General features: G+C 38.9%; 1 protein-coding gene across 2 annotated transcripts; it reads left to right on the forward strand.

The window, feature by feature from the left end:
* The first annotated feature begins 4,499 nt into the window (after positions 1-4,499).
* BORCS7 (BLOC-1 related complex subunit 7) lies at positions 4,500-10,369 on the forward strand. Of its 2 annotated transcripts, XM_054983233.1 has the most exons (5): positions 4,500-4,665; positions 5,823-5,885; positions 7,224-7,267; positions 8,152-8,172; positions 9,676-10,368. In XM_054983233.1, exons 1-5 carry the CDS (start codon positions 4,516-4,518, stop codon positions 9,725-9,727), a joined length of 330 nt encoding a protein of 109 aa, XP_054839208.1. In that variant the 5' UTR covers positions 4,500-4,515; the 3' UTR covers positions 9,728-10,368. The 2 variants fall into 2 exon arrangements, with proteins under 2 accessions (XP_054839208.1, XP_054839209.1); XM_054983234.1 differs by lacking the exon at positions 8,152-8,172 and having other exon boundaries at positions 9,676-10,369.
* The last annotated feature ends 1,093 nt before the right edge of the window (positions 10,370-11,462 follow it).

The raw sequence follows: 11,462 nt of genomic DNA on the forward strand, positions 1-11,462 counted from the left end.
ATCCTATGTACCCTTGCTTTGAAGTAAGCCTAATTGAACTCAAGGAATCATGCATAAGGTCAGATTGTAAGGGTATACGTGCAGAAGTATTTTATGCCATGGTTTTCTGGCTATGATCCACAATCTAGTCAAGCTGCATTTTTCACTACTCTCTAGCTGACAAATATGTTGCTGGAGCTGTCAGACAAATTGCCGTCTGTAGAAGAGAAAGCAACTTTTTTTGAAGTTCGGATTAATTGTTTACTTCTTAGATGTTGTGCACATGAATGTACAACAGTAACCCCTCCAAGCCATCCTCCCCCCCCCTTTTTTTTTGCTGTCAAGTCACAGCCAACTTATGGCAACCCTATAGGGTTTTCAAGGCAAGAGATGTTCAGAGGTAGTTTGCCATTGCCTTCCTCTGCATAACAACCCTGAACTTCCTTGGTGGTCTCCCATCCTAATAGTAAGCAGGGCTGACCCTGCTTAGCTTTTGAGATCAGGCTAGCCTGGGCTATCTAGGTCAGGATAAAGTGTATCCCTCTACTTGTCTATAAATGTGACTCAGAGAGCAGCTCCCAGCTACTATAAGGAAGAGTAGCTTGACAATTAATCTCCCTTATCAAGAAGGAGTTTGAGGTTTCTAATCAAGGCAAGTTTCTTATTCCCATGCAGTGAACCTTTGATCAGCATGGTCAGCATGAAAGTTCAGATTATGATATTCCACACTGAGTAAATTCCCTCCACAAGAACTTAGACTAGACATCCCACTATCTAATAATTTAGTTCTTCCCATCACCAGAAGCCTCAGGATATTTGCTAATCTAATTAGTATGAAGCACCTAACCCACATTAATCCATCCTATCCCTTAACTATGGTCTAACCTGTCCCAAAGACCAGGCCAATTTATTCTATCAATCTCCACCCCTTCACAAGCAGGATATGTCAGTTGGGGATGCTATATAACCTTTGTGAGCCCTCCTCTGATTGGCCACTTACAGCCCAACAACAGGACTGGTCAATTGCTTGCATCTCCATTTGAAAAATATAGTGGTAACTATCTATGGCTCCCCAACTAAGAGCAGAAATTATTTTTTTCTGCATGCAATACAAGTTAGTATTTCACATACTATTGTTTGTTTCTTCACCTTTAATTGGAGAGACTCTCCCCTACTTGCCAAATTTGGATTAGGAGAGATTAAATTAGGATGCAGTGTGTAAAAATGCAATTCAAGCAATTCAATCAAATGCCTGATCATTATGCTTACTGGGTGACTTGGGACAGTCATTCTCTCTTTCAGTTCAACCTACCTCATAGGGGTCTTGTGAGGATAAAATGAAGGATGTGGGAACCTTGTGCATTGCACTGAGTTTCTTGGGAAAAGGGCAGGATAAACTGTATAAAATAAAATAAATGTTTCAAATAAACAGTTCTATGAAATTTCTTGCAGTTAAATGTACTAGTTTACTGTGCGACCTCTCATACATATCATTTTTAATTTAGGTTACAATCGGGCTAAACTCCCAAGACATGAGAGGTACCTTTCCAAAAACTTGAAAAATGCCTCCAAAAAGACAGGATTTTACACCATATGTTATCAATTTGAATTCTTCAAATTCAGCTCTCAAAAAGGCTCAAGATTTAAATATAATTTCTTGTACATACATACATATGTACAAGAGATACATATGTACATACATACATACATTTTTTGTACATACGTATGTATGTATTGTCTGCCTTTCTTATTGAGACTCAAGGTAGATTACACAATTTAAGTCAGTGCAGGCAATAGTATAAAACATCTGATAAGTGAAGTAATAGGACTAGGATTACAGAAATAATGCCAAAATGTAGAATTACATAGGAAGATACTAGTGTAGTGACAGCAAAGTAATACATTCATCTAAAGAATTGTGACTGTTACTAACTAGTTGTTTGTTTTCTTTCTTAATAACTGCTTAAGCAATCTCTCATCTCCTGTCAACTACTAAACATACATGTGAATGTATTACTGGGCCGTCGTCACACGGGCTTCTATTTAGCGCGAAAATGGCGCAATTTCCTGGCAAACACCCACCTTATTCCAACACTGATGTGATTTTCTCTCTTCTGCTTTGTGCTTGATAGTCGCGACATTTTGTGCCTCAGTGTGAATGCCTCACATCGATGTTTTTCGCCTCGCCACGCCATAGGCCCACCTTTTTTTCTCTCCTCAATCCCAGAATCCATTTCTCCCACGACTCCCCCTTTTTTTTGGTAATAATGTCCTTATATCGCTATAACGACATCACACAATGAAAATTTTCTGCTGAAGAAAACAAGTAAAAATGACTGAATTGCCATTAGAGAAATTTTTATTTTAACCCAAAACCACACCTTGCTAAAAATGGCCGTGTTCTGGCCACTCCATGGGCGGGAAAAAAGGGCAACCTATCAGTGTCGTTCTGGGTTGGGCTACCGGCATGTTTATCTAATGTTATTCCTTTATAGCGGAATTAAACGCCAAAAAAAATTAAAAAGTGGGGGGGGGAGCTGCTTCTGCACCCATTAGAGAGAACGGAACAGAGTGCTTAGGTGTGGACAGCTGGGAGCACGAAGAAACGCGAGGTGACCCAAAGAAATGTTACTGTGCCGATATCAGCGATGACGCTATATGCTGTAAATTTAACGGAACAGATGCCCATGTGACGACGGCCCTGGTGACAATTCATGTTTTCATTGGACTTGAGACTGATTAATTTTTTGTGCTGTCCTTGAGGCCAGGTATTTATAACATTCCCACTATTAGAAGAAAGTTCCAGAAGTGCTTCAAATGCCAGGTTCCATTTGATGTTCATATCTTGGGGCCTTATTTCATCATGTAACTCAAGGCAATGGATTAGATGTTCTGGATCTCCAGATAAGTTATACTGATGGGTTACTGTGATGACCAAAGAGTTCTACATCAATCATTCTCTTTCTTCCAGCCCAATATCTATTGTAGCCTTGGAAAAGAGAAAACTGACTTGATGTAGGGAAGTGGCAGTACAGTCCTCCTAAGCAGAGTTCTTCTGAGCCTTTGAAACCCACTGACCAATTCTGCTGAAGATTACATTGTAAATAAATTATACAACATTTCTGAGCATTGGCTGTACTTAGTTATTTTGCTGTTTTTGCTTGCTTTGCACTATATAATGGTAATGAACTGCTGTTAAGTTACTTTAAGATTAGTTGGCCAACATATAAAATGTAGGCTTGCATGAAATGGAAGTTATAGAGATAATATGCAGATTGTAGGAAAACAACCATTCATAATAATCTAAAATTCTTACAGCACAAGATACTGTCGTATATGTAGTTATTTCAAGGATAGTTTTAGTTTAAAAGGGGGGGGGATCCTTAAAATGCTATTGAGTTAAATGTTATTCCAATGTACGAAGAGTCTTTGGTTCTTAATACAATTACTTTAAATTAAATTGGGTGACCATGTAAAAACATTGGTGTTTAACTGTGAAAGATTTCCTGTCTCTTGTATACAGAAGGATCCAGTTAATTCCTAGAGTGTATGGTAAGATTCTTTCTTACCTTCTCTCCAATTTGACTTGCTGAATTTACCAGATTTTTCCAACCAACTGAACAGTGTAACTTTTTTTGTTTTTGTCCACTTATACTGACATTTCTACAATAATGATTAGCTTTTAATATTCTTATTCCTTAGCTGTCATTACAAATGTGAATGTACTATTCTTCAGCCTTTAATTGTGATTGTATGCCATCCTTTATATTACATGTATCATAGAAGTTCTACTTCATATTTCAGGATGGAGGTAAGATTCTCAGCAAGGTTTGTACGTTGGAAGCATTTTGAAAATTATCTTATGTAATTCGTAATATCTACAACAGTGTCACCTGCACAGCCCAGTTACACTTTGGGATGTGAAATCCGTGGGGATGGTGTAAGAGGATGCCCAGGTTAAAGGTGATATCCTGGGCATCCTTTTACGCATCCAAGAGTAAAGGTGATGCCATCTCCGGAGTACAACTGATGCAACACAGGCTGCATGGGAACAGGAATTTCCAAACCTGGAGCTGGCAACCCAATGGGAAGAGGACCCTGTGTCCAAAACAGATCCTACACAGGAGTCTGCCTGCAGAGCGCAGTAAGAGGAGAGTGCTTTCGGCGCAAAATGTCTTGAGCAGCCCCTACTAAATAAAGCAAGACTCTAGTATCATCTCGAGACTGAAGAAACTGCTTAGGATTTCACTGTAAAATGTAAACCAGTATAAGCGTTCCTGAAATAGTAGCTCTTTTGTAAGGGTTAATTAAATGTATTCATTGTTTATAATTGTTCTCTGAGAAGCGGGTGTGCAACCAAGACTACCCGAGAACAAGGAACGCCAGCAAGAGTAATGTTAGGGAAAGAAACGTAACGTAATCGACGCTCAGCTGCAAGCCTCTCCAGTTTGCGTTCTCCTTTGTTTTGTCCCTTTTCGGTCGCCGTCGCTACATTTTTTTTAAAATTGAAAAAAATAGGCCAACAATGTTCTTAAGATGGCTGCATCTCCAGGGGGAAGTACCATGGATGCTCAGGCTCGTTTCGGCCATTCAGTAAAAGGGTTGCTGACCGAGAAGGTGACCAGTTGTGGCACAGATGTTATCGCTCTCACTAAACAGGTGCTGAGGGGATCTCGGAGCGCCGAGGTGAGTGAGACTACTAAAGCCAGCAAACACCGCGCTGGGGAAATAGCGTGGATATACCGAGGGAAGCAAGGTGCATGGTGGGATTTGTAGTTTCTTTTCTGGCAGATGTAATACGGGTTTTTTTATGACATTTTCCTGTGCCCATGATTATCTAGCCCCGTGAGATGTAGCAACGCATTCTTATGATATAGCTGTCTTCAGGTTATTAAAGATACCTTTAGCAGTTTTTCGTTAAAAAAAAAGTGCCAGTAGTCATAATGTTCTTCCCTCTCAGCCTAAGTCCCGAATGCCGGTACTCCGTGCCAGTGCATCAGCACTGAAAAAACGCCCTGGAAGTGAAGTATGGAATTAACCTACTATCCATTTATTCTGGTTTAAAGTAAGGAGTACCGAAACCAAAATGTAATTCCAAGCAAGCCTCCAGTTAATTTCCCCTAAACAGTCCCAATGGACTTGTGGACAAATTGCTGCTGTTAAAACCGCAGCAGTATTTCAAATTAGGATCTTGTGACTAACGTTCCTCTCTTCTCACCCTGTTTCAGTCTCCTGCTGTTTTGTTTTCCTGCAAAATGGAAATATAGGTTGAAAGAGAACCAGGTATCTGCTCTATAAGATATCCCAAACTGAGCATGCTATACAAACAATAGCATATCAAAGAGCTAACTGTATATCATACTCAGGTATTTAATTTGCCTTGTTACCTTTTTATCCTATGGAGAGTCTATTTCACAAAACATGTTTTTGAGGGGGGTACATCTGTTTTTCATCCACAGAGTTGCTGTTCCTTGAAACCTTGCCCACTGGTTAAAATTCATGAGCTCCTCATGCACTGAGGAACAAGCCTGCTTACTGCTTAAATCTCATTTGTGTTTCCACCATGTCATGAAAGAACTTACTTTCTTCCTCCTACATTTATGGGGAGAGAGTACTGACTATTGTGCATAAGAAAAAGTTCTGGAACCCTTGAAACCTTGCCCACTGCTTTGTGATATTTTGGTTGGTTCTGATAAAACGATATGACACAACATTTGTGTTAGGAATTAAAGCAGCCTAACTGTGAGCTAGATTACAGATGTCAAGTACAGGCTGAGCTTTGTATTACTAGCTCCCCAGGCCGTTAAAATTGAAGCTCTTACCAACACTTTCATGTCTTTCAGTTCCTTGGACAGGCTGCCAGAAACATGGTGATGCAAGAGGATGCTATTCTGCACTCGGAAGATGTAAGGAAACTTTTATTAATAAAATGGAGTGTTTTGTCTGATGCATAGGTAATTAATGCTGTACAAATGCAGAGAATATAACTTAATGGTTGATTACAGTTAAAATACAGAGCTGAAAACTGATACAGATTTGAGTTTCAGTCCAAAGAAACACCATACATCCTTAGCCTTTGTTTCAAAGAGTCTATGTTCGTGTCTTATGTAATCATGGTGAAGACCTTGGCACTCTTGTTCATGGTCAGGTTCTAGAGAATGCAGCTGTGATGTTATCTCTAGTACAGAAAACACCATCTACAGGCTCTGAGTGGGACAAAAGTCTCTCCATCCGTTCTTGTAAAAGGAATATTTGAAATGAAGGAATGGTATGCAGAGCTGTAGAAATGGTGGCATATAACTGTTTTATATCAGTGCACTGTTTCTGGCAATGCTCAATGATCAGCCAGTTTTTTCCTTTTAATTAATCAAATGGTTGAGCAACAGTGAGAGAGAAACTGAAGACTAGTAATGTGCTGTAAGTAAACCAGCTCAAGTTCTTGTTGAGAACAAAATTCTGTTCTCCTTTACCCCAACAGCAAGCAGAATTTCAAGCCTATGGCACTATTATTACAGTTTCCCTTCCCTTCCAGGAAGTATGATGGGATATATGAAGGGGTTCTGTGGGCTGCCCAGCCCAGATCTGATTGATATTTACGAAGTTTAAAATTATGAATTTCAAATCTCAAAGTCATTTTGTTTGCTGTTTAGGATCAGATCTGTCTGTCTGTCTAATTAATTTTCTTAGCCTGAGTGGTTCACAGTAATCAAGACAATACACATGGCGGTTCAATATAAATTTTCCTTGGGAAGAGGTTTTTCATCTGGTTGCTTCTGCTCTCCTTCCGATGGCTTCAAAAAAGGTAACTGTAAGCAGGAGAGATGGTAGGTTCTAATCTGTAGTGCAGCCAGGCACTGTGGGGCCTGTCTGTTTCCTGTGTTCCTTTTGAGGGAGACACTGTTGTGCTGCATCTGAAAAGTTAGAAACAGTGCTGGCTGAAAAAATTCATTAACACTTTCTCCTGGAAAGTGCCGATTCATTAATTAATGAAATCCCATTTGTTCATTAATTAATGAAATCCATTTGTTTTGCAACATATGAATTTTCTTAGGAATTAAGGAGAATTTCTGAAGTGGCTAGGCTTTTTAAAAACTCAGATTTTTCAGAACAATAGATAAATCTAGCCTGGGAGAGGATAATATATGAGATGGATTCTGATTGATGAAGAATGCCCTATGAAGTGATTATGGTGACAGAATCATATTGGGAAAGTACATTTAATGTCCTTTTTTTATCCTGTGCAGAGTTTAAGGAAAATGGCCATTATAACAACGCATCTGCAGTATCAGTAAGTAGCATACATTGTTTACTCAGTGTTTGATGGGCTGATCTCCTTGGAAGTGGATTTGTGTCCTATATAGCATGCTCACTGTATATGGCTCATTTTATACCATTTGTAAGTGAAACCTGTGGACCAGGATTGAAACTGAACCCAGAGCTGTTAAAGTTGGACCCTCTGCAACCAGAATTCTGAGAGTGTCTCCTGTTGATTTCTAGGATAAAAAAATAGTTCCTTCACTATTTATTTATTTAAATTTGGTTTTGTATTATACTCTCAGACAGGAGGCTCTTGAGGCAGCCTATAGAAAACCATTCAACCTGCTCCTCCGAAATAAGTAAAAATATTAGTATTGAAATGTAAACAATCCATTATTTAAATATTACTTTGGGTTCTAATGGCTGCATAAAAACTTTGAGAGAAATCTGCCTGTTAAGACCAAAGCTCTGCATTGCAGGTATCTTTGCATTATGGGAACCACCTAATGGATAACAATCCAATTCTTAGATACAGCGGAGTTAGCCATGTTAGTCTGTAGTTGCAAAATAGTAAAGAGTCCATTAGCACCTTTAAGACTAACCAACTTTATTGTAGCATAAGCTTTCAAGAACCACAGCTCTTTTTGTCAGATGCATCTGACAAAGAGAATTGTAGTTCTCAAAAACTTATGCTACAATAAAGTTGGTTAGTCTTAAAGGTGCTACTGGAGTCAATCTAGTTCTTGATACCATGACAATATAGTTGGAGAATCTGCTTACTCCTTGATTCAGTAGCCTCATAAGATATAAATCTTTTCACCAACTTGATGTTTATTTGAATGTATTGTGCTTTTAAACAGATGTAGGTATTTTACTTATAATGCTTTCACTGTCCTTTCCCCCCCCCCCCCACAGGCAAGAAGCTATTCAGAGAAAGTGAGTTTGCTCCTTGTTGCTATTCCTTTTGGCAAATATTTTCTTCCCCTTTTCTCTTGGATGTGCTGCTTTGACTATAAACCAATGAGTTAGGGCATGGCCCTGCTGTATAATGTGTGGCACACTACTGAGACCCAATTCATGTTAATAGTAATAATAATAGCATTTTTTTTAAGTGAGCTGACCTGTTATGGCCATTAGTGAGAAACAAAAGAAATGTAGAATGAGGCTCAGATTTTCTTCTTAAAAGTGAGCAAGGCCCTATTGTGGTTAGGGAAACAACTCCTCATGTTAGATACTTTTAGTTTTCCACTGCCACGGTTCCTATTCCATTTCCTGCTAACCTCGAGCTGTGAGAGACCTTATATTTTCTTGATTATTGGTTATCCTGCATTTTATCCTGATCGCTCTCTGTTCTGCTTCCCAGACTAAATTTATTCTTGCTGGACATCCCTTTTAACAGCTTTAGTGGGAAGTGCTAGGAGCCCTAAGCAGACTTACTCAGAAGTAAGTCCTAAATTATATGGGTCTTACTCCCAAGAAAGTGTTCTTAGGGTTTGCAGCCATAATCACACGCTTCACATCATTTTCTCTCAGAGATATTTAGTCATCAGGTGGCTTATGGTTGTTATTTTCAGATGGTATTTGTAAGTTACTTCAAGAATCCTTTGAACAAATTGGTGTGGTGTTAAATCTTAGGGTTTTTTTTAAAGGCAGCATCTGTTCATTGATGGTAAATACAAAATTCTGTTCCAGACACACAAAGGATGATTTAGGAAGAGAAGATCAGATCAGTGGGATAAATCAGCACTGCTTTTCTTTTTATTCTGGTGTGCTTGGTTCATTCTTACTTTGCAGAAGCAGTCCAGAATGGCCTCACACTGTAATTATCTAAGGTGATTAAAGGGTTGGAGCAACTTTTGCTAAGAGGAAAGGTTACAGGGACTGAGACTCCTCCATCTGGAAAAAAGACAGCTGAGAGGGAAGATGTTAGAGGCTGATAAAATTATGCATGGGGGAGGGAGCGCAGATAGAGAAAACTTTATCTCCCGCTCTCAAAATACTAGAACTTGAGGACACCTAATGAAGTTCATGGGCAATAGATTCAGGACAGACACAAAGAATGTACTTTTTTCTCAACAAGTGATTAAACTATGGAATTCACTGCCAAAGGCTATAGAGATGGCTAAAAGCTTAGATGGTTTTAAAGGAGGATTAGATAATTTCATGGAAGATATATTCATCAGTGACTACTAGCCATGGCGGCTAAAGGAAACATCAGAGGCAGTAAACCTCTGAATACCAATGATAGGAGGCAATATTGGGAGAAGCCCACAGTCTCTATACTCTGTTGTTGAGTCTCCAGAATAACTGATTGACCACAGTGTGAGACAGGATACTGAACTAGATAGATCAGTGGCGTGATCCAGCAAGGCTCTTGTAATGTTCTTATGTATCCAAATTTCTGTGAGTACCTATTGAATGCTTCTATCTCCTCTTTAGCATTGAACAGTCTTCAAATTTGCGTGATCAACTGAGCCACCTTTTGAAATGAAGAGAGAGCAATGTAATGTACCAAAGAATGGATGGAAACTAATGATGAAAACAATGCCCTAAGAATTGTGGAGTCCTATCTTATTTCCTCCTCTGTTTCAACAGTTGCACTGAGATTGTCCTTGTCCAGATGTCATATGCCAGTTGTGATGATGCAAAGCACATGCTGCTCAGTGCATAAAACCCAGACTTGGAATGGGAAGCATCTGTTAATTTTCTTATTGCACATGTTTCCTTTCAAAAAAGATGGTAGTACTTTTTATTTATTTTATGACATTTTTTTTGTAAGGTAACTAGGAAATAACAAAAGTAATCTTCCCCAAGGGTTTGTCCGCCGCATCATGAATCAAATACTTAATCTTGTTTTCAGTGCTTTTAATAATAAATTCTTCTCCTTTCAAATGCTGAAGGCTGAATCAAATTCATACTCTTCATTTTTCTGTGCAGTGAAAAGTGGTACATTGATAGAAAGTGTTTCCTGTCTGTGGTTAGTGGTACCCACACATGACTTTATACAAGAGCATTGTTTTTGCATGCCTCCTCTAACCCACAACTCAGAGGATTTGTAATGGTGTGCCTGATCCTGAACAGAGTGAGATCATGCATTATGTGCAAGATTTCTAGTAGTCTCTAAACACTTGATGATTATGGGCATCATTCCTCAGTTTACAAATCCATCATTTGCATGGTTAATGGACCTAATAAAGCATGGTACATCTTCCTAAATAGTCTCACATGTTCCCTGTAATGCAATGCAGAAATGATAGCAAACAACAACTTTCAAAGAAAGTCATGTATTTGAGGGTGAATCTCTTTCTGTCTCCACTTCATTTTTAGTTTGTGGGAGCCAAGATTGCCGAGTGCTATTTTGAAATCTGGGGGCTTATTTAGAATTGGTATAAATGGCTAACAAGCCAGTTTTCTGCATACTTGATTTATTGATATCCCCCACCCCTTCTCAGTACACTGTTGACTGAGTGTGAGGTGTGCTGAAACAATTGTAGCACGTGTGTATTTTCTCTGTAGAAAAGAGTCTGGAATGTACTCCCTGCTCTCTGTTTTGGCCTTGAACTACATTCCTTCACAGTCACTGCTGTTATAGCTCTTGATTAGTCAGCCTTGGGTTCATTATATAATTCTCTACAGACCAAGTAATCTCTTCAGATATACAGCTGGAGAGGTACTGGGGCCATCTGTTAAACAGAATTGTCCTTTGAGTATGCCCCAATTACAGCTGGTGAGAGATTTATTTTGGAAGCAACATTGAGCCTATGATGTACACTTCTTAACAGAATTTTCTTTTCCTTTCTCATTTGTTAGTAATGACATCTTCCATTTTGTGCAGAGAAGGGTACACGTGGCCTTTTATTTGCAATCAGATTAAAGAATAACGTGTTTACAAAATTATATGTAATACATGTTAAGGGTTTAGGGCTTCTTTTTCTAACCAGAATGCTGTAGAAATTAAGAGGACTGAAGCTCTTCACAAATGTTCATGGGTTAAAATAAATAGAAGATTAGAGGGGAAGTTGTGTTTGGACCTAAATGTATTTATTCATTAAATTTCCCCCAGCTCTTTCTTGAAGGAGCTCAGAGGGCGTACATTATTTTTCATTTTATCCTCACAACAATTCTATGAGGTAGGTTAGGCTGAAGGTGTGGAACGCCCAGGGAACCCAACAAAACACTACCAAGTGTAACTCAATTTCTATACCAATATAATTAAATCAAACTTA

The sequence above is a fragment of the Eublepharis macularius genome, chromosome 6 (assembly GCF_028583425.1).
Source record: "Eublepharis macularius isolate TG4126 chromosome 6, MPM_Emac_v1.0, whole genome shotgun sequence".
In the NCBI taxonomy this organism is placed as follows: domain Eukaryota; kingdom Metazoa; phylum Chordata; class Lepidosauria; order Squamata; family Eublepharidae; genus Eublepharis; species Eublepharis macularius.

Coding starts and splice junctions, on each gene's coding strand:
- BORCS7 (XM_054983233.1), top strand. CDS start 4,516: ATGGCTGCATCTCCAGGGGGAAGTACCATGGATGCTCAGGCTCGTTTC. Junction 4,666..5,822: donor GGGGATCTCGGAGCGCCGAG/GTGAGTGAGACT, acceptor CATGTCTTTCAG/TTCCTTGGACAGGCTGCCAG. Junction 7,268..8,151: donor ACAACGCATCTGCAGTATCA/GTAAGTAGCATA, acceptor CCCCCCCCACAG/GCAAGAAGCTATTCAGAGAA.